Below are 27,445 nucleotides of genomic sequence, written 5' to 3'. Positions count from 1 at the left end.
TATAGAAAACAAAAGTTCAAAAATGATGATTTCTATAAGAAAGGAAAGTCCAAGTCTATAGGAAAATACACACCTAAACTATTAGGAAAATGTTTTAAGTGTGGCAAAATGGGTCATTTCAAGAAAGAGTGTAAAGCTAAGACCAAATCCCTTACCAACACCCTCTTTAGTGAAAAAATCTCCAAACTCTTAGAACTTAATCACCCAGAAAGTGAGTCATCCAATAGTTCTATTGACCAAGAGATTTGCCAGATTTATCAGTATACATCCTCCTCCAGAGTCTCTTCTAGTTCCTCTAGTGACCTAGATGAAACCCTAGCTTACAAAGATAGTTGTTGTAGGAACAAGACTATCAATGTCCTTACCAAGCAAAAAGAGCTCCTCTTAGATCTCATAGAACAAATCAAAGATCCAGTTGCCAAAGCTCAAAAGCTTAGTAAGTTCCACAAAACCCTAGTTAAGGAAACCAGTACATCCAAACCTAGGTTTCAGGAACCCAAAGTTGATTTGGAGAAAATCTACAATAGGTTTACCAAATCCGAGAAAGAAATTACTGTCCAGGATCTCCAAAAAGAGATTAAGGATACCAAGTCAGAAGTGAGAACCCTCAGGCAAGAGTTAACCGTCCTCAAGGTAGATCACAATCTCATGGACCAGAGAGTCAAACAATTAGAAAATACTTCTCATCAAGGCAATGAGGAAGGAACCTCATTACAGAACCCTTCTGATGAAGAAGTAGACGAATCAGTTAACCCTACAGCTGATATGGTACAGGAACCATCCAATGAGACATTCTTACAAACCATCAGTAGGATTAACTTCTAGAAATGGCATTCCAAGGTTAGGATTGTCATCAGCAAAGATTTTGAATTTGAGGTAGTTGCCTTAATAGACTCAGGCGCTGATCTCAACTGCATTCAAGAAGGAATCATTCCCTCTAAATACTTCCGGAAAACCAAAGAAAGGTTGACTTCTGCAAGTGGAGGAAAAATGCAGATTGAATTCAAAATTCCAAAAACACATGTTTGCCAAGACGATACGTGTTTTAAAACCACATTTGTTCTTGTCAAGAACATGAATGATAGGGTCATCTTAGGAAACCCTTTCATGTGTTTGTTGTACCCCTTCATCACGGATAGTGAAGGAATTACTACTCATCCTTTTGGCCAACCAATTAGGTTTAAGTTTCTTAGGAGCCCAGAACCTAGAAAAATTAGTAGTCTCCAGGATGTCTCTATCTCTAAGACCCTTAGCCTTATTAATGTCAAAACCAAACACCTTAAGTACCTTAGCGATGAACTAAGTTACAAGAGAATTGATGAACAATTAGCTTACAAAAGCTACCAAGCAGAGATCAGAAAGTTTGAAGAAAAACTTAAGCAGGAAGTCTGCTCTGATCTTCCTACATCATTTTGGCATAGAAAGAGACACGAGGTAGCTCTCCCCTATGTCAAAGATTTCCATGAAAAGAACATCCCTACCAAAGCTAGACCTATCCAGATGAGTCAAGAACTTATGGATACTTGTAAAGACGAAATAGAGGATCTTCTTAAGAAAGGAATCATCAGAAACTCTAGGTCGCCATGGTCTTGTCCAGCCTTTTATGTCTAGAAAAACGCTGAGATTGAGAGAGGTGTCCCTAGACTTGTCATCAATCTGTTTTCATTCCGGAATTTGGACTCCCATTCAGTTAAATTATAGTACTATTAAAAAAGAAATTTTATCTATAGTACTATGCATTTCAAAATTTCAAAGTGATCTTTTGAATAAAAAATTTTTAATACGGATTGATTGTAAATCTACAAAACATGTTTTAGAAAAAGATGTTCAAAACATTGCATCAAAACAGATTTTTGCACGATGGCAAGCCATCCTTTCAATTTTTGATTTTGACATTGAATTCATACAAGGAACTCAAAACAGTATCCCTGACTTCCTAACCCGTGAATTCTTGCAGAATCCAGTCCATATATATATATATAACATGCCATTAAAAGGATTTAGGAAATGCAAATTGTTAAAATCAATATATTTAAAAATATAAACATACTATTAGAGCACTCACAGTAGTGGTGCTATATTGCTATATTTTAACTCCTCAAACCCCAAAATCACCACCCAGCAGTGGAGCTAAATCTATTTTTTTTAGCTCCATTACTACAATGCACATCTATAGATAGATGTGCACTGTTCATGAGAGCTAAAATATATATATATATATATTATTTTATTAAATTTCTCTCTCCTCTTCCATTAAAAAAATATTTTCTCTTTCTTTCTTTCTCTCTCTCTCTCTCTCCGGCTTCTCTTGTTTCTTCCTCTTTCCTTCTCATTTTTTTTTTCTCTCCCTCATCTACTCTCTGCTTCACCGATCTATTCTGGATCTTCATCATTGCCAATCTTCATCGTCATCACCCACATTGCCGTCCCACGCCGTCGACCCATCTCGCCCAGTCCTCCATCTCACCGCTCACCCAACGCCGACAAGCCTAGTCCTCCATCTCACCGCCGATCCAAGCTCCATTGCCAACCTAAGCTTCATCATCAATCCAAGCTCCATTGGCACCGCTTTCATCGAACTCAAGAGCGCTGCGGATTTCGTGGTTGGATTTCGTGGCTGTGGCTGGATTTCGTGGGTTTCTTTGGGTTTCATGATGGTGCTTTGGCTGGGTTTCATGGTGGTTGAGTTTCGTGGGTCAGTGGTAGTGTGGCTATGTTGATGGTGATTTATGTGGTAGTTTTTGGCTAATTTGGATTTTTGGCTGTGGTTGTGGGTGGTTGTTCTTGGCTTGCTAGTTGTTGTTCGGTGGTTGTGGGCAATTGTTCTTGGTTGGCCGTGTTGGTGGATTGGTTTGTGGTGTTTTTATTGTAGTAAGATAGACTGTTGTGGATGCCCTTATAGTGAATTCTCAAATATTTAATCATTTAAACTAATTTAAGCATACAATAATTTTTTATTATATGTGTAACAACCTGTTTTGCAGCCCAAGCCCAAAATGTATGAGATCTTGGTTCAGTGAGCTCAGCACAATAAATTTGTAGAGAATGGGTTGAAGAACTAGGCCCTAATGAATTTGACAATGGTTATAATAGTTTCAGAAGATGGTGAAGCAAGAACAAAGAACGTAGAGCTAAATGAATTCATTGTCCGAGGAGGTTTATCTCCATATAAATCAATTAAACTGATTACAAGTATAATTTTGATTGCTACAGTACTCTCTGATGAATTTCTGATCTCTATCTCATGAAGGGTCTCTCACATTATATAGCTCCCTAGAGATCATCTTAATCCTACACTTGTTGATCATTTAAGCCCTTACTTGAGTTTCTATCCTATCAGACACCCTCTTTGGCTTCCTGTGAGTGGTGATAACCAAGATGGTTTAGGGGTCTTCTCCACATAAATGCGGCCAGAAAAGTAGCTGCAGTGCATTTAATGCAGTGGTAGTAACTTTCCCTTAGATATTGAAAATTCAAATAGTGTATAAAACATCATTGAACGTTTAGACCCCCAATAACAAAAATACCAATTCAAGCTTTATGACAAACAATAAGTGGGCGGAAAATGAACACAAACTATAAACAAAATTGGTAAACAATCTAAGCCAATTAAAATCACATCCACAGTAGAAAATAAAAGGTAAAGATTAAGGGAAGAGAGATGCAAATACAAGGACAACACAACGATGTGTTATTGAAAAGGAAACCGAAGCCCTCGGCGTAAAACCTCTCCGCCGCCCTCTAAGCGGTAAGTAATCCACTAGAAAATGTAGTTGGGATACATGAACAGCAGTAGACCCTCCAAGCCTAATCTACCCAGTGTACCTAAGCCCTCCAAGCTTCTTGCTCCAACGAGGTTGCGCCGAACCTATTTCTTTTCTAGCTTCCCGGATTCCGCTACTTGACCATAGCATCAACCAATGTGAAATTAGTTCCTTCCTAACTGCTTCCCAAAAACACCAAACAACCCTCTCACAGTAATGGATATGGTAAGAAAAAGTTTTGGTAAAAAGCCTCTCAAGGATTTAACAATGGAGAGGAAGAAAGTAGAGGAATTTGAAGAGTCTCTTATGTGAAGATTGTGGATGAATCAATCTTGTTTTACTCTAGGGTATCTCTCTTGAAATTCTCTCTGGAAGCTCTCATTCTTTCGTGGGTATAAGGGGTATTTATACTAGGGTAAGAATGGAATATGAAGGGTCAGGTTTTTCAAAACAGGGTTGGCTCACGGCTTGGCCTCGTGGCTTTACTGAGTCGCGAGTTCCAGCCGCGAGATAACTGAATGACCAGTTGTCCTATTTTGTCCTATAGTGCTCTAGCTAGCATGACGCTTCAACTTCTGGCATGCCTGGCACGTGTGCAGCTTCTGGCGGCTTGCAGCCGTGAGTCACTCGCGAGATCCAGTCGCGAGTCTCTGTTTTTCTTGCACACTCTTGAGCATTTCTTTACACTATCTCACTCACTACCCTTACAAGAATCCCACCTAAATACAGGGTTACTAATTGCCGAAATACAAGCAAATTTGGCACGGAATAAAGCCAACAAGATAGTTGATTAAATTCAACCTTACAGATATTTTTGGGTTTCCTTCCTTCTCGTATGTTCATGAGGCACGTCTCTATCACTGGAGTTTCTTGGAGGGTCACTCTAATTGCTGGAATATATACTTGAGTTGCATTCATCATATCCAAGGAGGAGTTCCTCCTCGGACCACATTCCATTTATTCCTTACTCATAAGACTTTAAATTGCAACCCCTCATAACTATTTGTCCCTTTTCGGACCATTCAACGTCCTCAGACAAAGCCCAAGGCCCAATATATGATTTTGGGCCCTTATCCCTACAATAGCCCCTCAAAACTCCAGTTTTTCCCTCTCAACTGAGGAGAAAAAGTGGGGTTTTTATTTTTAAGAGACAAGACCATTTATTTCTCTGGCTCACACATGTGAAATTACTGTTTTGCACGTCCTATGATTGCTACTGACACTTCATAGCCCGCAAGGCGTCATTAATTGCTCCAAGCGGTGTTATGTTCCCCGCATCCAACGATGAGGCGCCAATCTAATGGCTGATATTTTTCCTAGAATTTTAAGCGGGATTATTCCCACTCATTTTCTCCCTCTATATAAAGCCTTGAGGGAACTCGTTTTCTTCTTTACTTCACAAATCTTCAAGTGCTTAAAAGAACCCCAGCGCTCCAACTCATAAAACACTCTAAATTCCTAAGCATCCATAACTCTCTCCTTAAGAGATTTTTGAAAATCTTTTCTAAAGGATCAAGATTAACACACTTACTTTTGTAAGTTTCTGTTTCTCTAAACTTTCTCTTTTTCCTAAGTCAATCTTCTCGGCCCTCTTCCTTCTTTAGAAAACTTCCTTTGCGTCATCTACGTTGTTTAGATGGGTAGGTTCAAACACTTAGTGGACTCTCTAGCTGGTATGGAGGGTTTTAGGGCTAAATACCACATCCCACATGGAGTAGCCCTGAAATATTATGCCCCAGAACAAATTCATACCAATAGAGAAGTGGGTGAAGTCGTCGTTCCTATGATCGTTTTCATAGAGGGAGGGATGATGCTTCCCATGGGTAGGATAACCAGGGATTACCTAATTAACCACAGACTGACTCCCCATCAGTGCGCCCTTAACCTATTTAGGGTCTTGAGTTGTGTAGATGCTCTTAACGAGCAGATGGGCTTGAGGCTCATGTGGCATGATGTAGTTCACATGTATGAGTGCCACAAGTTTGCCGGCGCGGGATACTATCTCAAGTCCCGATCCGACATCGTCAAACTAATATCTTGCCTCCCTAAATCTAACAAGGGCATGAAGGATGACTACCTGATTGTCTTCGGGGAGTGGAACGACGATCTTCATTGCCCAACTCGGGCAGGAGAGCCAGGTGGGGTACCCTAGGATTAGTCCCTTTGGCAGGAGATTTTAGCATTCTTAATTTTTTAACAAAATTTCATTTTTTAAACTTTGCCTTAACATTTCATCTTTTCGGATAATAGTCTCAATTGATCTAACCGTAATTTCCTTATCGGATACTTTTTGTAGATAAAAACCACGTCGTTCCGAGACTTAGTTTGGTCAACGTATCGGGTCTCAACAAGTTGCTGACGTCTGAGGTATTTATAAGCGAAGACGAACAGTTAAGAGCTGCTCATTTAATCTTAGATTACGAGCCTTTGTCTCGCCAATTCCAGGACGCAGGGCAAGCAATAAGGGCTGGTGACTTTAGGCTGAACCGCATAGACGTCTCTAAGCCAGGATTTTTTGCTCGGAGAGATCATCCACTGGTTGAGTTGCCTATTCAACGCGCCCTTCAAGAGGTAGCCGCTCTGAGAGAGGAGACAACCTCCACACATTTATCTCTCGAGGCCGACATCGACCAATTTCACCTTGAGGAGGAAGGTGAAGTGCCAGAAAGGCCGATAGAGCTCTCAAACTCTGAGGCCAATTTGGATAGGTTTTCTGCTGCTCATTCTCCAAGGTTGATAGTTGCTCGGGTTGATACCAGCTCGGAGGAAGAAGAAGATACGGATTTGAAGCAACGGTCCAGCTTAAAGGGTCTGTTGGCCAACTGGAACACCGGGTCAACATCAAAAGAAGTCCCCAAAACCCAAGTTCCCCCTACTCTTCCCCCTATGACCGTAGAGGGATTGCTCCCTTGTTTTGATTTAAAAAAGAAAAGAAAGGCACAGGAAGGAGAGGAGGGGGAGATCATTCCTCCGAAAGGGGCAAAACAGCCCAAGAATGTTAAGGACAAACGGGCTCCCTCCGTGGAGAGCAGGGAGGAGACTGGGGCTGAAATGAGCTAAGGGTCGCGCACATAGGCTTCTCGGCTAAAGTTAGGGGGTGCTCCCATTCCATGGGATGCCATGATTTAGGAGTCCCAAAGGGGGCATGCCACCTTCCTCGTTGAGGCCTTAGAGTAGCCTCTTCTCCTCCCTAGAGACATAGAGGGCCTTAGGCATACAAGGCAACAAGACCTCTTTATGTCCCTGAAAAGGGACCTAGCCATGGTAAGTCAGTCAATACCCTTCTGAGTTCAACGTTAGGATGCATACTTATTCTTATGTATATATTTGACCGCTTTGCTATTATCATGCAGGTCACTTAGCAAGTTTTTATAGCTGAGGAGTGGGTCAGGAACACTCGCGATGAAGTCAATGTTGTGGCCCACTCCTAAGCTAATGCTGAGATGGTTCTTAGAGCTTTTAAGGAGGAGCACAAAGAGCTGACCAACAAGCTGATGGAGGTAGATAAGGAGCGCTTGAGTGCCTTGGCTGGCCTAAAAACCGCTGAGGCCCAAGCCGAGGACCAACGTAAATTGCTCTACACAATAGAGATTGAGTTGGCCACTCAGAAACAATTTGTTATGAAGATGAAGCTAAAGAGGCAGCTCGGGTGGCCAAGGAAGCTACTGCAGCTGTGGAGATAGCATCCTACGAACGTGGGGTGGAGGACACAAAAAATAGGTTGGTTGAGGAGGTGGCTGGAGTGTGTAGGGAGTACTGCGCTGAGACTTGGATAGAGGCGCTCAATATTGCGGGGGTCCCTACAGACTCCGAGTTGAGGAAAGCTGAGAAGATATTCTTTCCTGAGCATATCCGAGAAATTCCAGCGGACTTCCCTCACACTGCTCTACCCCTTCCTTCTCCTGAGCAGGTCCTAAGTATCTAGGACCTACTCTTGATGCTGGGGCCTCCACAGGGGCAGATAAGGGTAAGGAGACCTTGTCCTCAGCCAAAGACACTCTGCCCGAGGATGCTTTTACAATCAAGGATGTTTTCTCTTAAGCTAAAGAAGCTGAATCTAAGTCCAAGATCGGGAGTGCTGAGCTTAAGGCAGCTGACTCCAATGAAGGCCCTAAATCAATAAAGAAGTAGTTGTAGGATTTTTATTTTTTATTTTATCTTCATGTTATTTCCTTTTTGTTGTGGTTTTTGCCATTCTTTGTTATATACTTTCCTTTTAATCAATGAATAGACTTTTCTTTTTTACTTCTTGTGTCTCTACTTTATATGCTTTCAAGTTTACTATTATTGCAAACAAAATTGAACTGCTGCCACTCTAACTTTAATGGAAACTAACAACAAACACCCTATCACCAGCTTAACTGATTTGACTAAGTGCCAGCAATAAAGAGATTTACCCCATTTTGCACTGTGACTTGATCCTTTTGCCATGAAGGCTGAATCCAATAAAGATAAGTAATAAACTCTGTAAAAAATAAAAAAAGGGGGAGATATTTTTCATTTTTCCCAACACTTAGGTAAATAATTAAGGACTTTAGCTTGCACAAAGCTAGCTATCCGAGGAGTTGGATATAATCCTAGATCCGTTTTAACACTTAGTGAAAAATAAATAGATGTTATAGTATTAATTTTCCCAAGTATACAATCTAAGGGACCAAATATGACCAGGGTTCCGTTTAAACACTTAAAAACATGTCAAAAAGTGTTAATTTCCCTAAAGCATCTGGTCTGAGGATTCAGGCATGACTAAGGTTCTGTTTAATCACTTATAAAGATATCATAGAGTATTAATTTCCCCAAAGCATCTGGTCCGAGGACTCAGGCATGACTAAGGTTCTGTTTAATCACTTATAAAGATATCATAGAGTGTTAATTTCCCCAAAGCATTTGGTTCGAGGACCCAGACATGACTAAGGTTCTATTTAATCACTTACAAAGATGTCATAGAGTGTTAATTTCTCCAAAATATCTGGTCCAAGGACTCAAGCATAACTAAGGTTTTGTTTAATCACTTACAAAGATTGGATAAAGGGAAGTACAATGCCGTTATACAACAAATGGACATACTAACAAAGGAAACTTTTATTAATAATAATACATTTTCAGGTTGTTCACATTTCAAGGACGCGGCATTACATGCTCATCTAAGTCTTCCAGAAAATATGCTCCTATACCAGCCATCGAGGTGATGCGATATGGTCCTTCCCAATTGGGTCCTAACTTTCCCCACGTTGGGTTCTTCGCAGTACCCAGGACTTTTCTCAACACCAAGTCACTAGGCACTAATGGTTTTAGCTTTACGTTGGCATCATAACCTTGCTTGAGTTTATGTTAGTAATATGCCAATTGAACCCTTATGCTTTCTCTTCTTTCTTCAATAAAGTCTAGGCTCTTCTTCAACAGCTTATTGTTACTGCTCAGATTGAACGAGCTGGTCCTTAATGTTGGAAAGCCAATTTCTAAAGGAATGACAGCCTTGACTCCATAAGTCATTGAAAAGGGGGTCTCTCCCGTTGACTTGCAAGGTGTGGTTCTATATGTCCAGAGGACATGTGACAACTCTTCTACCCATCTTCCCTTCGCGTCATCCAGCCTCGTCTTGAGTCCATTCACTATGACCTTGTTAACAACCTCAACTTGTCCATTCCCTTGAGGATAAGTTGGAATGGAATACATGTTTGTAATTCCAAGATCATAGCAATATCTCCTAAAAGATTTGCTGTCGAATTGAAGGCCATTGTCTGAGATGAGGGTATCGTGTGACAATGTTTTTCCAGAAAAATTTCTTGGTGTCCACGTCTTTGATATTCGCCAAGGGCTCAGCTTCAACCCATTTAGTGAAGTAGTCCGTGTCGACCAACAAATATCTCTTGTTTCCTGCGGTTTTGGGGAAAGGGCCAACGATATCTAAGCCCCATTGAGCAAATGGCCAAGGGCTAGATAGGGAGTTAAGGACTCCTCTTGGTTGATGTATATTTGGTGCAAATCTTTGGCAATGATCACACTTCCTCACATATTCCTGCGCTTCTTTCTACATATTTGGCCATAATAGCCCTGAGTGATGGCTTTGTGAAATAAAGATCTGCCTCCTGTATGGCTTCCACAAATCCCTTCATGTAATTCCTCAAGGAGTAGCTCTGATACCTCAGGGTAAATGCAGAGTAGATACGGCCCAGAAAAAGAGCGCTTGTATACTTTTTGGTCCTCGGATAGCCAGAAATGAGACGCCTTTCTCCGTATTTTGTCAGTTTCTAATTTATCCTCCGGCAAGATGTCCTCTCTCAGGAATAGTACTATGGGATCCATCAAATTAGGCCCTACTCTGACTTGGTGAACATGAACCACCTTGACTCTGCCCCAAGAGGGGTGGCCCAATTGGTGTGAGATCCTGCATGCATGCATGTGGTCTCTCGTTCGAGTCGTGGTGGGTACCAACTGAGGGGTGGATTCCTTGCATGCATTGCGCCTCATCTACTGGCTCTCTTGGGGTGCTAGGGTGAGGTCTATGGCACCCTGGTCACAGTAGCTATGACTCAATCCAACATTCCCTAGCAGGAGATGCCCCTATTAAGTCACGCCCTAGGGGGTAAGTCACATATGATCGCCCCTCTTTTTTATTATAAAAAAAAAAAAAAAAAAAAACCACCTTGACTCTAGTCAAAGCACTTGATAAGCTTGGTGACAATATTATCCCACACAAATTGCCGTAGTGCCATATTGGGTGCATATTAAATTAAGAATGTGAAGCTAGCACTTAGGACTTAGGTCTTATGCAATTCAGTCAAAGATTCCTAGAACCTAAAAAAATTCGAACCACCAAAATAATTAAGAATGTGAAGCACTTAGGCCATTGCCAACTCAGTCAAAGATGTTTGTATAGGTCACGTTTGTAACATTTCTTTGGGTTTTTTTTTTTTTTTTTTTGGGTTCCCTTTTTAGAAGAAATTGATTGAAGAGGAATGTTAGATGAAACGCATTTAAAAGATATCATCATTTTTTTGAAACTTTTAATACTTAACATGTAAATGGCCTATGACAAACCTTCCAATTTTGTTTAAAAAGTTATGTATATACAGATGAAAAGCACTTAGTGCTCATAACGTACCATCATGTTCTTGCCTATATCGAAGATTGAATCTAAACCATTCATTTGGTATCCTCATACCCTATTAATATGTTTGTCTCAATGAGTTAATTACAAGATTTCCTTTGTGTTAAAGAGTTTTGAGTGAATTCATTCCTTTAGAGAGTTCTGTGCATGCAAGTCCTTTGGTAAGTACTAGTATATTTTGATTATTTTCCTTTTCTTTAATTTCCTCTAGTCCTTATTTAGATATTCTTCACAATTCTTCCTTCTTTTAATTATACATGTTTCTTTCTAAATTTTAAGTTAGAGAGTCTTATTGATTTCCTTTTTTATGTTTAATTGCCCCTATTGAGTTGAATTAATTCTTTAATTAGATAGCCAAGTATACTGTTTATCTTTATACTTAAACAGAATTTTGAGGTGCTCTAATATTTTTTAAGGGTAAATTAGACTAATATTTCCTGTGTTTTTTATGGTATTCTATTGAGATTTGATTAAGTTTATATATTTTTTTTATTTTTTTCTAATCACATGATGTGCTATTGTTTTATTGACCAAGAATAATATCATGTCATGTGGTCAATCAATTTCAAAATTTATTTTCTACATTATTTTATTATTATATTATTCAATAATTTAATCTTGTTATTGATAAGGAGGCTTCTTTTTTCCAAAACGATCTTGTAGTTGACATGACAGATACTTCTACCTTGTCATGAAAGATTCAGTGGTGAAACCAGTGAAGCCATTGGTCACACCACTAAAGCTATAGTATTTACTTATCGAGAGATTTTATTTTTTATTTAATGGCACCGAAATATGATTTTTTTTTTTTTTTTAATAAGTGATGTAAAAGAAGCGTAAAATTTATTCATCACATGGGTGTACTTTATGATATTTATTTTCCAGTAGTATTTAGAGGGAGATTGAATAGATATATAGTCTACTAAAAAAAAAATAATTCAAAGAATCTTAATGAAATACGGTCAAGACAAGAAGGTGTTAATTTATTTTATCATGAATTTTAAGTAATCACATATTTATTCCCTAATTTTCTTGCTGCTTTCAATATTCAGATGAATTTTAAGCTGCATCTACATCTCTGTCTCAAAAGAGAAAAACAAAAACAAAAAACTGCATATACATCTTTTTTTTTTCCTTGATAAAAATAAATTGTTAATAAATTTTCATTTTAATAAGTGTTTTTTCTTCATTAATGCATACCAATCACAACATGTCGGCTAAGTGTGTAGGTATATATATAAATGGGAAAATTATTAGATACTCCCGGAGTACCATAAATGCGTAGTCTCTTCTCTCACATAAATGGTGGGTTCCATCATGAATTTAATTAGTGGGCCCCACCATTCATGTGAGAGAAGGGAGTATGCATTTATGGTACTCTGGAAGTACATAATAATTTTCCATATAAATGATGATAAAAATTAGTTGTACTTAGTCTAAGTGCCCATTTGGTTTTACTTTTTAGCCAAAAAAAAAAAATGATAGCCTTTTGTAAGCATATATTTTGGCCTTTAGTGAGTTTTTAAAATCATATTTAATGGCCCCATTATTGTGATTTTACACGTTTTGCATCTTTTGAGGTGAAAGACGCACTTATAAAAAAGAAATTTGAAGTTTTTAATAGGATGTTTGGTAAAAGATTTCTAGTAATGTTATTTGTATTTTTTAGAAATACATGTAGGTAAAAAAGTGTGTGAAAATACATGTAATATTATTTAAATACTGAAAACTGTAGTTTAAACAATTATAACAAACGGCACTTTAAAACCTTTCAAAATCATAAAACTAAACAACAGACTACATTGAATTACAATATTAGATTCTCAAAAAAAAAAAATTGCAATATTAAAAAAGATATAGCTTTTAAAAGACATTATTAGTAATGTAGTACATATGTATTCACAGCCCATTTGCACCATTTGTTTAGTAAATTTCAAGAGATTGTCGCAAATTTATAAATATCCACAAATAAGCTAATAGTTATTGTCATTATTCTTATTATAGCTGATAGAGAAATTACTTGAAAAATCATATATTTCCACAAAAATATGGCAGTAAACATCTATATACTAAAATTGGAGGAACATGTATGAATTCCCAGTCTTGAAATATGAATATTTTCACTTACCCCTATTTAAAAATTGTCCATAAGTTTTCCTGTAAATTTAGAGGGAAAACAACACATAATTTTTAAAAGGAAATGCTAACGAGTGCCCTAAGGACATTCGTTAACAATCCAGTTAAAGAAAGTTTTTATGAGAAAAAAAAAATTTTTGACAGTTTTTTTTTTTTTTTTGTTTTTTTAAACTCAGAAAAGGAGGAGCTTTGGTATTTTTTTTTTTTTTTTTTGGTGAATTGAGCTTTGGTATTTGAAACTTCATATTGGTTGTTAAAACGTGTTCATTGTCCAATCTCTAATTATATCTTGAAATAGTTAATCAGGCAATTATCTCTCGAAAGTAAACTACTTTCTCATTGTAACTATAAAAGTTATTTTGTTGTACAACTTTTTTAAAAATGACTTGGAAAAAAGAAGAAGATAGATTTTGGCTTGAGAAAAATTTAATTATGTGCATTATCAATATATGTTATATATCCCATAAAAAATATATAATTATTTGTATATAGGTGCATGACACTATTGATCACTTATTCATTAAATCGTGATTCTTTGTACTTTGGTTTGACTAAAATTGTTTATCAGTGTTCTTGAAAAAAAAAATGTTTCACAGTGTACTCCTAATAATATCATTTCATCTTTTTCATTCATCTTGTTATAATTAAGATGTAAGACCATAAAAGTTCCATAAAATGTCATATTTTTTCCAAGAATGATTTACCCAGCTTCGTACCAATCAACTAGTTATCTCTCTCTCTCTCTCTCTCTCTCCATTTTTTTAATGACTAAGTATCAATCTGCTATCACATAAACAATAATTATCACAGCTACTATTTAATTATCAGCTTCTAAACATGCTCCTTTACAGGTTGTCTAAACCACGATGATTTGTTCTGGGCATGGTGCATTTATAGTACTTCTTGCACTTTCATGTTTGATTGTGCCTATCACATATGCATCCAAATTACCATCACAAGTACTGGATTTCATTCATGGTGGTACTATAAAAAATGCTGGTTGTAACACCAATCTCAGTGGAAAGAGATGGGCGGTTCTAGTTGCCGGATCAAAAGGTTACGATAATTATAGACATCAGGTATAGATTTGACAAAATTATTTATACTTGTTTGAACATATAAGTTTTTTTTTCATTAGCAAAAATAACTCAGTAGTTTTAAAATTGAATTTTTGGAAATGCAGGCTGATGTATGTCATGCATATCAAATATTGAAGAAAGGTGGGTTAAAAGATGAAAATATCATCGTGTTCATGTATGATGATATTGCATTCAATGATAACAACCCCAGACCTGGTGTGATTATCAACGAACCAAATGGTGCTGATGTTTATCAAGGAGTGCCCAAGGTCTTTTCTGCTATAGTCATACAATTTGAATTATGAGCTTGTTATAACATCCATTAACATTTAACAAAACTTAATTATCTGAGTTTAATATATATTTCTTCTTGTAGGATTATACAGAAGACCATGTTAATGTAAAAAACTTTTATGCTGTTATTCTTGGAAACAAAAGTGCCCTCACTGGTGGTAGTGGTAAGGTAGTGAATAGCGGACCAAATGACCATATTTTCATATATTATACTGACCATGGAGGTCCTGGGGTTCTGGGTTAGTAATTTTACTTTAAATACCAAAAGTTGGATTGAATAATACAATAGTAAATTTTCAACTAGTTACAATACAATAATGTGAAGGTTTTTATTATCAAATACTAAGATAATTGAGTTCATCATACTGTTTGTTAGCGATGCCTAATGGTGAATATATATATGCCAAAGATCTTAACAATGTGTTGAATAAGAAGCATGCAGCAAAATCTTACAAAAGCATGGTAAGTTATCGACTTATTGTGATCCCTTCAAGAATGATTAAATTGCAATATTTAGCTTGTTTAGTAGTATTAATCTTTTTTGGGGTTCAATTACTTAATATGGTTTTATACTAACATGAAAATTATAGGTATTTTACCTTGAAGCTTGTGAGTCTGGGAGTATTTTTGAGGGACTTCTTCCAAATAATTTGAACATATATGCAACTACAGCATCAAATGCAAGTGAGAATAGTTATGCAGCATATTGTCCAGAGGATTCTAAAGCTGTTGAGGAATATGACACATGTTTGGGAGACTTATATAGTATTTCTTGGTTGGAGGATAGGTATGCAATATTTTGTACCATTATCAAAGTCATTTACCCTAATAACTTCTCTGAAAATATTATCTCAAAACAAATATACATTAGTTCTAATGATTTTATATTAAACCCGACACTATTTTTTTTGGCTATGTGGCTAATTTTTGGAACTCAAAATTTTGGAGCAGTGACAAACATGATTTGCGCCAGGAAAATTTGCAGAAGCAATATGAAGTGGTAAAAGATTACTTCCTCTTGTAAATGTTTTACAAGACCTTATATTAAAAATGTCATAGTTGAATCTTAAAATAGGTCAATTATGTATTGTAGACTGTTTTGAAGTAATGATAAATTGAATCTTTTTGTAAATTGAAAAAAGAAACTAAAGAGCCTGCCTAAGAGGATTTCTAGATCTTCTTGTTAGACCCTCTATTGCTATGTCTCTTTATCTTTGACCAATCATCAATTCAACCAAAATCTTATGGATGCAATTACAGGTTCAAAGGAGAACAGTAGCAGGTGTTTCAGATCGCAGTTCACATGTAATGCAATATGGAAACATAGAACAAAGTAATGAATGCCTCTACTATTACATGGGTACAAATACTGCCAATGATAACTATACTTTTGTTGAAAATCCCTCTTCACCATCAACTCTGAGGGTTGTTAACCAACGTGATGCGAATCTCCTTCATTTCTGGCACAAGGTTTTTCGTCTTTCAATCATTTGTTACTACTACATTCTCATAGGTTCTTTAAGTTATATGTCTCTTTTTTTCTTTTAACAAAGTAATAATCATACTTTCTTCACCTTAAAGTCACTTTCATTTTTTTTTTTTTCTCAGTACCATAAAGCCCCTGCAGGCTCTCATGAAAAGCTTAAAGCTCAAAAGGAACTAAATGATGAGATTTCTTTAAGGAAGCATGTGGACTACAGTATAAATCATATTGGAGAGCTTTTGTTTGGAAATGGTAATAGCTCAAAAGTGTTGGAGACTGTTCGGCCAAGTGGGCAACCTATTGTGGACGATTGGAATTGTTTTAAGATGCTTGTAGGTCCTTGATTCCTTCTTTCAAGTTTCATGTGTAGCTAAAATGCTATCCTCATGATTTTGATGTTAATATTTTTGCCATTTTCATGCTGCAGGTAAGTACATATGAGAAATATTGTGGATCATTATCAAAATATGGAACGCAACACATGCGAGCAATTGCTAATATGTGCAATGCTGGGGTTACCATGAAGCAAATGGTTGCAGCATCAACTCAAACTTGTTTTAAGATACCCCCTACTTATTAGCATTTCTACAAAAATAGAATAAATGGATCAACCTGGATTTTCTTATCCTGCTCTAATGAGCTTCAAATGTATGTGTGTGAAATTTAGCAAGCTATTGGAATGGATGTATCTATATTCTGTGAATTTAAGTAGATTTGTTATATGACATTTGAATACAAAAGTATTAGAAGATTAGTCCATTATAACATATAAAGATAGTGGGCAGGATAATTTAGCCTAAAATTTGTGCCAAAGTATTTGAAGGAAAGAATTGAACCTCTTAACAATCACTATTAGACTAACTTATGTTGCATTAGTGAATAAAACTAAATAATAAACAAATAAAAAAGAAATGAGAACAATAGCTGTACATAAGCATTTCAAACTAAAGAGAATGAAACTGTAAATGCCTATAGTACAAACTTGAAAGTTGAAACTGCTTATGTACCTTCATCTCATTTATAAACAACTGAATATGTAAGTATGGTTATAGAAAATATATGCATGGGTATGAATAATACACCTAAATGATTGCATCCATATGAAGCTCCAAATTCCATAATGGTAAAAGTGTAATAATGTTCTTTGTGCTCAATGTCAAATTTTAGCCTATTCCCCTCTTGTTGTGCCTTTAGGCCTAAAGACAAAATCACAAAACGAAGCCAAGGAGAGAGGGTTGACCTTGTAATTCTTACACTGACACAGACACTCTAAACTAGAAATTGCATTTGTTAAGTCAAAAATTTTATAATTACTTCAATTTTAAAGACTACTGCTACAAACCAAAGCAGTATCTCCAATCATGATATGATCATCTAAACCGTCTCCTCTTGAAAATCCCAACATCTTTTCGAGCATTTCTTACCTTATTCAATTGAAGGTGTCTTGAGGTACTTAATCTTTGAGACCTACCCCTAACATGAACTGATACTTCCCCAGTCTTCAACCTTACATGATGATGGTGATTGTGATTGTGTCCACTATGCCTACTTGAAGGGTAGAGAGATCTCCGAAGTCGATCTTTTCTTCTCTCTTTGACAGACTTTTGCTTTCTACTGACATTTAGATGATGATAGTTATCTGAAAATTCACTGTCATCACTTGAACTGTACTCTAATTCAATATCTTGAAAACGGCGCCTGCGCCAGCTGTTTATCCTCTTGGTATCCTTTAACTTGTGCCACAAGAAACAGGTAATGTCTTCTAAAGCAAATGGTACGACGATGACTAGTAGCAGAACATACAAGTAAATTGAGTATAACCTAAATGAAATAAAAAACCAAGCTTACTACTAGAAACAATGCATCTGAACAGAACATATTGGATTAAGAATTGGAAGGTTGAATTATTGAAGTTAAATGCGGAAAAAAAAAAATCGTACTTTATAAGGCCACTTGTCTTTTCAAGCTCGTACTTAACCTTGCTGCCTTTTCCAATTTCAACAACCTGCCACATAAATTCGCATTGGGATTTGAAAACCAGAAAGATTTTTGATACACAACATATATTTCTTTAGACATTGAGAAAACATATATTACACCAGGATTAATTATTAGAGAAAAAATATCTATTTAAAGAAATGCAAGATGCTTTGATGGGTGTGAAAGGACTATGGTAGAGCTAAAAGAGATTTTTATGAAGACACTGCGCTCAAGTGGATGACAGCTTCAGAGATGTTTTCCTTCTCAAATTTAGTTAAGCTTATGGATTTGTGTAGTTTTTGAGTATTGTAAGCGATGTTCAGCTAGTATACTCTCAGGGTACTTGCATTCAGTTTTTCTAATAAAATTTATTACTTATCAAACAAAAAAATAAAAATAAATAAATAAACAAGGGGAAGAAATCATTGCGAGATATAATTCCAGAAAAGTCATTATAGCTTTCTGTTTCACACATCTTGTTAAATAGCAGGGTCCTCCCCATTGGCGAAACAACACAATTCTACTTGGTTTACATTCTTATCCACCACACTAATACACAAACAAGCTCTCAGTCACTTCTCCTTAATGCAGATGTTGATATGGAAGTTTGACGAAATTAAGAGAAATCAGCAAGATATACCATACTGTCGGGGGGACAAACACCTTGGGGAGCTTCCTTGAGTAATTAATATAACATATAGAGACACACTTTAACCCAAAAGGCCTAAGCCCAATGGGTATGTGCTCAATTATGTTATATTAATCACTCATTCTTCTCATCTTTATTCAATGTGGGACTTCACTCACACGTGTAACCCAACAATCTCCCCCTCACGTGTGAGTCTCTGCCTCTCTGTGGGCTTCAAGACCTCTCTATGGGCCATGAACAAGTCCTACTTACTCCTCCTTGCCTAATGGGCTTTTCACTTCATCAATGCATCATCCATGAGTCTTTCGTACGCCATCCATGGGAACCACGTGTCAACCCCGCACGCACATCCATGGGAACCCCGCACGTCCATGTCCATGGGAACCTTGCATCACAAGCATTATTTAGCACCATTAGCAATATTCATTTGTTGGGCTCTTTTTTTTCTTCTTCTCTAGGATCTTTATGTGTGGGCTATTTAGGCTTTCTCTGTCCCCGCTGGATAGGGACCATGAACACCTCACCACCTTCGCCGCACACCACCATGGGCTCTGATACCACTTGTCGGGGAGATAAACACCTTAGGGAGTTTTCTTGAATAATTAATATAACATATAGAGATACACTTTAACCCAAAAGGCCTAAGCCCAATGAGTATGTGCTCAATTATGTTATATTAACCACTCATTCTTCTCATCTTTATTCAATGTGGGACTTCACTCATACGTGTAACCCAACACATACCATACATACATCTAGCAGATTGCCCATAGGCCCATAATACTTGCTAAAGATTCTTTTTAGAAATTCGTAACAAGAAAGATTTAAGAAAACAGAACTTACACGGTTGAAAACTGATGGAGCACCTGGTCCTGCATAGTCAATGTAGGGATAAGGGCCCAAATTGTGTATTGGGCCTTGGGCCTTGGCTGAGAACGTGGGGTGATCCGAGGACGAATAAATAGTAGTGGGTGGGTTAAGCTCAAAGTCCCATGAGTAGGTTACAAATGGGAAGGTAGGCCGAGTAGGAATATTTCCTCGGATAAGCCAAACACAGGTCAAATGTATATCATAATGTTCAAGGTGACCTTCCAGGAAGTTTCAATGATAGGGACGTTTATCATGCAAGAGGGATGAGAGCTCAGAAATATCTAAGGAAAAATTGCTACCACCGTATTGAATGCTCTGCAGCTAATTCTCTGGCCACATTAATGAGGGAGTGATCTCTAAACAGTGTTTTTTCAGCCTTACAGCTACTTCCAAAGACTTCAAAAGGGGGTGGATGGGACAAGGATCCACTTGAACAATCTATTATCCACGTGTAGGGGAAGGATGAGAAGGGAAGAGATATAAATTAGAGAGAAAACCCTGAGAGAGTGGATCGGAAAAATTGGGAGAGAAAGCACTGTAGCAATCAAAATTGTATTTGTAACTTGTTCAATTAAGTTATATAGGAACTGACCTTCTCATACTGTGCCGAGAGCGAATTTATTAGAACAAATTCTTTCTGCTTTTGTTTGATTGTCTCTTAAATCTATTCTAATTGTTATCCAATTAATTAGGGCCTAATCCTTTAACCCACTCTCTACGAATCTATTGTACTGGTCCACTGGGCAAATATCCATTCACAATTTGGGCTTGGGTTCCGATTTGTGTCCGTACAGTCAAAATTATTGAGCATTAAGCACAAGTCACATAAACATTCATACAAAGTAGACTAAAAGCTGAACAGAGTTTTACCAATCTCCAAGTCATGCCAAGGATGAGCAGCTATAGATCTTCGGGACATTGAATTAAGGATCCTCTCATTGAGAACCACCTGTGGGAACCCCGATGAAGTTCTCCCACTCGCTTCTCCACCGTTCTTAGCCATGTTCAACTTTTACAATACCTTAATAAACATAAGAACTCAATCAAATAACCATCCTCGATAAACCACGATTTGTTTAAATTAAATTATTAGGCTCTGAAAACAAATTTCACTTCAGAAGAAATCACACAAAGAACTAAACTGCAACAATGACAAAAAAAATAAATGGATGGCATATAACGGAGAATATTTTCCTTCAAATAAGTGATAAATCACACCCAAAAAACTACAAGAACAAGTGGAGACTGCTAGATTTCCAAGTTAACAAGCAAACATTACCCGGATCTTCGCAGATGGTGCAATAAGGACCCTTAAAAAAAAATTATTACGAACCCAAAGTCTAATCAAAATACAGTCACCAGAAACTAACTGATACACAAGGAGTAATTTCGCAAAACAGATTAACTAAATTGATAGTCAGCAGATTCACTATATTTATAATTCTGGCAAAGGTACTTCAACTAGTAGTTGAAAACATCATGCACCATCAAGAACAAGCATAAACAAAATTTCAAAGAAGAACCCAACATTTCTTGAATAATTTACTTGGCATCTAACCCAAGTAGAACAATCATAAATAAAATCACAAAGAAGAGCCCAAAATATCATGAATAAGCACTCAATATTTAACCCAATTAGTAAAAATCCTTACAGAGTTCAGTGACAGGGACGGAGCCAGGACTAAGAGGCAGGGGGCAACTCTACTGCTCGCTGTGTGCAGTGGATTCAGTCTTTGAGTCTACTACTTTACTACTAAGGATTTTTGTTTTTTTTAATGACCAAGTTGCTTGTTTCGGGTAAAATAGATTGATTGGGCTTAACTTTTTTTAGTTTTATTATTGGTGATTTTCGTTATTAGGCTAATTTTTCGGTCTTGTATATTTTATTTTAGATTTAATCTATTAATTTTTTATGTCCTTTAAAAGGTAAAAAATGATAAAACTGCAAAGTTTTTACAAATTACTAATGTGGTGAGTAGTTATTGATAAGTAAAAAGTGATGTAAGTGTACAAACTAATAAAAATTTGCTACCTCAATAGTTTATATAAACATTGTAAAAATGTTTGTGACTATAACATTACTTTCAAAAAAATTGATGGCATTATTAAGGAGGGCAAAATGTAATTTTATTAAACAAAATTACTAAAGTTAATACCTATTAATATAGTAATATTTTAAAAAAAAAAAAATTTAGGGGAGGCCATTGCCCCCCCTAGTCCAATAACAGCTCCGGCAATGTGAGCTCACAAACATGGGCAACATAATAAATTATTTAGCTTAAAAAATAAAATAAAAAAGTTGGTAAAGCATTAATAACTCAAAAAAAAAAAAAAAAACAAAGCTGATAACCAAAAGATTATAGAAAAGCAGAAGTAACAAACAGAACAACATTAACAATCAAAGAAAATAACAACAACAATAATGAATACTAAAAAGAGCAGTCACAGACTCACAGTAAACCAAACAAAACCCACAAACGAAATCAACATGTACTTGAAAATCACATCAAGATACAGTCTCTTTAGAGGGTTTCATCAAATGGGTATTCACCAAAGTTGCTCTTTCAGTCAAACACAACACAAATTTTCAAAACAACCCTTTTTTTCCCTTAATAATTACAAGCAAAACAAACAAAAACAAAGTTGTTCACCGCCGCCATTGAGATTTGAGAAAAGGGATAAGAAGCACTCACAGTCACAGATTGACAGCCACTGAAAATTCCCACTTTAGAGCATCTCTAATGGCCCGCGCAAAAGCAAAATATTCCCTGTAATAGATAATAAGATAAAAAAAAGTCACTTCAATGGATTTTCTGTACCCAAACTTTTTATTTCTCATGAATAATAGTTCATCAAGTATGATAGATTATTGTTCATTTTTCAAAAAAAAAATTCTATTATAATAATTAAGTGTTAAATGAAAAAATGTTGGAAAATGTGTAGTTATTAAAAAAAATAATGAATGAAGAAATAATATTTAAATGAGATAGAGAATTTATTAGAAAGTGTATTTAAAAAAATTGGTAGATAAAAGATAAAAGTCACTGTTTATTCTTCAAACAGTACAAAAATTTGATGAGTTTGCTCTATGTAAAAGCAAAATATTCTCTATAATAGAGAATGAGACAAAAAAAAAAGTCACTTCAATGGATTCTCTATACCCAAATTTTTTTTTGCCTCATGAACAGTAGCTCATCAAGTCTGATGGGCTATTGTTCATTCTTCAATTTTTTTTTTCTATTATAATAATTAGGTGTTGAATAAAAAAAATATTGGAAGATGTGTAGTGGTTAAAAATAAAAAATAAAAAGAATTTATTTAAACAAAGAGGGTCGGTGCTTGTCACTTCACTCAAGTTCAGCGATCAGTCATAAGTGAATACGCGCCGTTCGATTTCAACGGAATGAATCGGACGGAAGTGGGTGCTGAAATGTGTCCGAGAGCTTGATTTTATTCTTGAAAAGTGGGAAACCTTGGAAAAAACCGGGCACTAAAATAAAAATGAATAGAGTTGATACTGTCACCAAGGTTGCAGATGAAGGCCTAATGAATGGACTCCACGTAAGGAAAGTGGTCAGAATTGTCCAGTTAGCATTCCCATTAAAGCTTTTAAAAAATTTACCATCTTAAAAACCAATTTTATAACATATAAGAGCGTTCACATCCCAAAATTCTATCTCATCCTATTTCCAAAAATCAATTTTATCAATTATACCATACCATTTTACAATACTCTCAGTATCCCAACTTTTATTTTACAATACAACACATTAAAATAATATTTTTACACAATAAAATAATATATCTCAAAACTTAAATGAAAACAAAAATCCAAAACCCAAAAACCTAGTGTGAGAGAGAGAGTAATTGATAAAGTAAGTGAATAAAATATTAGTTTTTTTTTTTTTTTTATAAGAATTGAGCTATAGTTTAGAATTGCGATGTAGCACTATTGCATATTTTTCTTGCAATAGTTGGTTTTTATAAGTCCAAATGTGTGGGGAGTTTTAGGCTTTTATGTTAAATTTTTCCTACATATAGCATATGTCATTCCCAATGTGAATGCTCTAACACATCACTTTACCATATCCCTTACATCAAAACTTCTATTTTTTTTAACACTTCATTTAAATATTCTTTCTTTATTTTTTTTATTCATTTTTTTAATTATTTCTCACTTTCCCTCTATCTCTCTCTTCCACTATCTCTCAATCTTTCTCAACCTGGTCTAGAAGCTTCTCTCCCTCTCTCTGATATTCTGCTCTCAAAACCTCTATGGCTTGAGCTTTTCAAGCTCATCACCTCTAACCACAGTCACAGCCACAGCCACAACCACAGCCATCACCACCAACCACAACCTCAACCCCCAACCACCAAAAATAAAAATAAAACCCACGACAAAAGCACCATAAAACCGCAGCCAAAACCCACCACAAAAGCACCATAAAACCGCAACCAAAACCCACCACCCCAGCAGCCTCAATTTGAACCTCAACCCAGATCTAAACCCACCCATAACCCAAATCTGATTTTACCGAACCCACCCACTCATACCCACGACTCAAGGCTTGCGATGGCTCTGGCAAGGCGATCTTGAAGAGCCGGTGAGGCGAGCCTATAAGGTGGGCCAAGGCGATCTTGAAGAGTGCGAGGCTTGCGATGGCTCCGGTGAGGCAGACCATCGCTGTGAGAAAGAGGGAGACGGAGAGCATAGAGAAAGAGGGAGACAGAGAGGACAAAAAGGCAAAGAGAAAAAGAAAAAGAGACTTGGAGAGAGAGAAAGAAAGAGACAAGAGAATTCTTTTTTTTTTAGCTTTTAGCATATTTAGCATCCTTAATAGGAATGCTCTAAGGATGAGCCAAGCTTTCTTTGTTTTTCTATAATTGTTACCTGCATAATTTTAGAAGCTTCTCTTTTTTGAATTTTTGGGTTTTTGTACACTTGGAGCTTGTGGAGTGGATATGCCATCTCAACTGGGTAGTAATATTCTCTTCTGGCATTTTGAGCTTTTTTTTATAATATTTTTCTTAATTAAAAATTTGACTAGGAAAGTAAATATTCCTAATATTATCACATGAATTAATAAATTCAATTCGGATTATTCAATATTTTTTAATTAAAAATATGTTGAATTCTCCAATGGAAAAAATTTAGTTAAAAAATTAATTGTAGTCTAAGACTAAAACTTCACTCAATATCTTTTTTATTAGAGATGAATTTTAACAAAGGGTGATTATTGGATATTCCCGGAGTATTTAATAATTTTCCTTTAACAAATTCACCATTAGATTACATCTTCTTCTTATATCCTCCATGCTTGCAAAATTTCTAGAAAATTAAAGATCAATAACTATGTCATTAATAAATATTTAAATGGTAAGTTTTTATAATTTAAAATTATGCATAAAATATAAACTTATAGATCATATAGTAAATAATATCTGATTGACACAAAATTTGATATGTGTATTAAGAATGTAAAGAAAATACAATTCAACGGTTAGATTTTCAAAATATGTAGTAATGTTTATTTTATTGAGTAAGGTTGTAGTTTTAGGCCACAACCAATTTTATAGCTAAACTTTGTCTTTCTGCAATAATCCAATTTTTCTTTTTTAGAAACAAACACACACAAAAGAAAGAGGAAAAGAGGTTCTAATGCAAAAGCACACCACCATAAACTTCACTTAAAAGCTATGATAACTTTAAGGGAATATAGGGCTAATAAGTCTTCTTATTTTTTTCATGGATGTCATACAAACAATATCGATTTTTCTATAAGTCTTTAATAAGTTTTGAGTAATGTTGATTCCTTGTAGGGGGGGAGAGAGGAGGGGAAATGATGTGGTAGTAAATATAACTCTGTACAACATTACTCTCACATGAGACTAACATCAATACTATTTTAGTTGTATACTTATCGTAGTATATCATCTTACTGCCATTGATTCTCTTAAAAAAAAAAAAAAAAACCTTTCCTTTGATTCTCTAACAAAAAGACCATACCGCTATCAAAAAAAATTTTAAAACAATTTTATCACAAAACTTATTAATAAGTTTATTGACGGAAGTGATAATATACATACCAGTGATACCACATCAACTATGCATTAGTCACTAGTTAGGCCAAGAATCTTGTAGTTCAATTAGTTGACACTTCCTGATGTTTCAAATGGAGATATTAATGGGTCAAACTCTCATCCCTTGTTGTAACCATCAAATTATAAAAATTATTTAAAAAAAAAAAAAACCATCAATGAGCTAGATTCTAATTCTATAAAAATAAAAAGTAAAAAATAAAAACTTGTCTATCTCTCTATTTGAGTATAAACCAATTTTCAATGTGCTTGAGAGTGATTAAACATCACTTGAAGTAGGAAACTGACTTGCACAAAGAGGAGTGAATTTGACATAGCCTAATTTAATCGGACTTCTTTATGAAATCACAAGTTAACAATAAAAACTTGAAAATTAGAGAAACTTTATTGATAGTAATAACGAGATTACAATGCCTAAATTACAAAAAGCCTAAGTTACAAAGTCTAATTCATGTGAAGTGAATTTGATGCACTCACAAGCATGAAGTAATAACCTTCGGATTATGAGAGAGAGAGAGAGAGAGAGAATGTCTATGGTTTTGATAGATGATTGTGCGTGTCTTGTGTGAGAAAGTGCTTTTCTATTTATATATGGAACTTTGACAATTAAAGTTGTTCCTTGTCGCATGTTGTGTTGCAATTGCTCTTCCCCCCCACCCCAAAAAAATCCTGACTAATACTCCTCCAAAAACTGTCTCTAAGTAACTCCTCTTACTCACATGCTTATCATGTGCACCTTTCACTCAATTAGTTCCATGCAAGAAAAGATTGTGATTATTCACGTGACTTTCATGAGTTCTTGTTTGGAAATATACACGAGTTGTTCCTTATGGCTTGAGGCAATTATCATGACTTGGATATCAATAAGATGACGCCACTTGTCTTTCTCTAAGGACTTTATTTACTATTATTGTATCAGCGACATATATCTTATATAATCTTTTACAATATCATCATCTACTATATAATAAAAGTTGGGTTTAGAAGCCGTGGTTGCACCAAGTGGTTTCACCAAATTGTAGAAATTTTTTTAGATTTTAAAAATATATACATTTTTTTTTGTTCTTATTTTCTTCTCCTATAATTTCTAAATTGATAAAATTTTTAATTTGATTGCAATCCAAATTATTCATCTAATCCTTTTATTATTAATTTATCTATAATTTCTAAGTTACTAAAAATCTTAATTTGATTACAATTCAAATTCTTCATCTAATCCATTTAATATTTATTTATTTATTTACTATTTTTCATTATTATAATGCTAAACTATTATAGAAAAGTATTTTAAAATATATGTGATTTGAGGTACATATTATCAGCATTGAGGCTTTATGTATTTAAGTATTAAGGATGTAAGTTTTTGTGATCGTGGATCTTGTAACTTTACACTTTATTCTATATTTAAAATATTATTTTATTAATTTACAATATTTATTCAGTACTTAAATTATATATGATTATTGATAAAACTTGTGCATCGCATGGGCATAATACTAGTATCTAAATAAAGTAATGGTTTTGATATTTACCACATGTAATAAATATTATATTGTATTTATGTAAATTAAATATTTATCCCGACACTCTCATTTGCATCTTTCTTATTTGTAAAAAAAAAAATTTAACCATGTTCAACACCATTGTCAAGGAGGATTGTGTTATCTTACACATAAATAAATGATGGGGTTTAGTTTGGTGGTGGGTTTTGAGGAGGATTTTGTTAATTTGTTCAATGTGAAAAGTTTACATGTGTGTGTGTGTGTGTTTTTTTTTTTTTTTTTCACATAATAATTAAAGTAAGAAAAAATAGTTTAAAAATATAATTGTATTTTAATAAGTAATATATTAGTTGAATTCAAGTCATAGTTCAACCATAATGACATGTTTTGTAACGTAGATAGAACTCCACCTCATGCTCTCCTACCATCTACCTATTAAAATAAAAAATAAATAGTTTTATTGCACAAAAGCCAAGGC

At 35.4% G+C, this 27,445-nt stretch overlaps 3 protein-coding genes across 6 annotated transcripts in view; 1 reads left to right on the top strand and 2 right to left on the bottom strand.

Annotated features, from left to right (window-relative positions):
• The window catches only part of LOC115995251 (soluble inorganic pyrophosphatase-like), a 36,466-nt gene extending 15,840 nt beyond the window's left edge, over positions 1-20,626 (bottom strand). Inside the window, exon 1 of the mRNA XM_031119753.1 lies at positions 20,561-20,626. The gene's annotated coding sequence lies outside the window, so the exon portion shown is untranslated. The remainder of the gene's footprint in view (positions 1-20,560) is intronic.
• On the top strand, positions 10,966-16,533 carry LOC115995247 (vacuolar-processing enzyme-like). Of its 2 annotated transcripts, XM_031119740.1 has the most exons (10): positions 10,966-11,036; positions 13,863-14,090; positions 14,195-14,359; positions 14,467-14,623; positions 14,761-14,846; positions 14,975-15,171; positions 15,336-15,384; positions 15,645-15,854; positions 15,993-16,199; positions 16,295-16,533. In XM_031119740.1, exons 2-10 carry the CDS (start codon positions 13,878-13,880, stop codon positions 16,445-16,447), a joined length of 1,437 nt encoding a protein of 478 aa, XP_030975600.1. In that variant the 5' UTR covers positions 10,966-11,036; positions 13,863-13,877; the 3' UTR covers positions 16,448-16,533. The 2 variants fall into 2 exon arrangements, with proteins under 2 accessions (XP_030975600.1, XP_030975601.1); XM_031119741.1 differs by lacking the exon at positions 14,761-14,846 and having other exon boundaries at positions 14,467-14,553.
• Positions 16,928-26,133, bottom strand: LOC115995249 (soluble inorganic pyrophosphatase-like). Of its 3 annotated transcripts, none has more exons than XM_031119744.1 (7): positions 25,943-26,133; positions 25,454-25,527; positions 22,060-22,134; positions 20,237-20,387; positions 19,340-19,368; positions 17,808-17,872; positions 16,928-17,688 (listed from the first exon to the last, which is right to left on the bottom strand). In XM_031119744.1, the coding sequence occupies exons 4-7, from the start codon at positions 20,367-20,369 to the stop codon at positions 17,238-17,240; spliced, it is 678 nt and encodes a 225-aa protein (XP_030975604.1). In that variant the 5' UTR covers positions 20,370-20,387; positions 22,060-22,134; positions 25,454-25,527; positions 25,943-26,133; the 3' UTR covers positions 16,928-17,237. The 3 variants fall into 3 exon arrangements, with proteins under 3 accessions (XP_030975604.1, XP_030975605.1, XP_030975606.1); XM_031119746.1 differs by having other exon boundaries at positions 16,929-17,653; XM_031119745.1 differs by lacking the exon at positions 25,454-25,527.
• Positions 26,134-27,445: the final 1,312 nt, after the last annotated feature.

The sequence above is a fragment of the Quercus lobata genome, chromosome 6 (genome assembly GCF_001633185.2).
Source record: "Quercus lobata isolate SW786 chromosome 6, ValleyOak3.0 Primary Assembly, whole genome shotgun sequence".
Taxonomy (NCBI): Eukaryota; Viridiplantae; Streptophyta; class Magnoliopsida; order Fagales; family Fagaceae; genus Quercus; species Quercus lobata.
The sequence above is the reverse complement of the archived record's forward strand: the minus strand, read 5'-3'. Positions and strand labels throughout refer to the sequence as shown.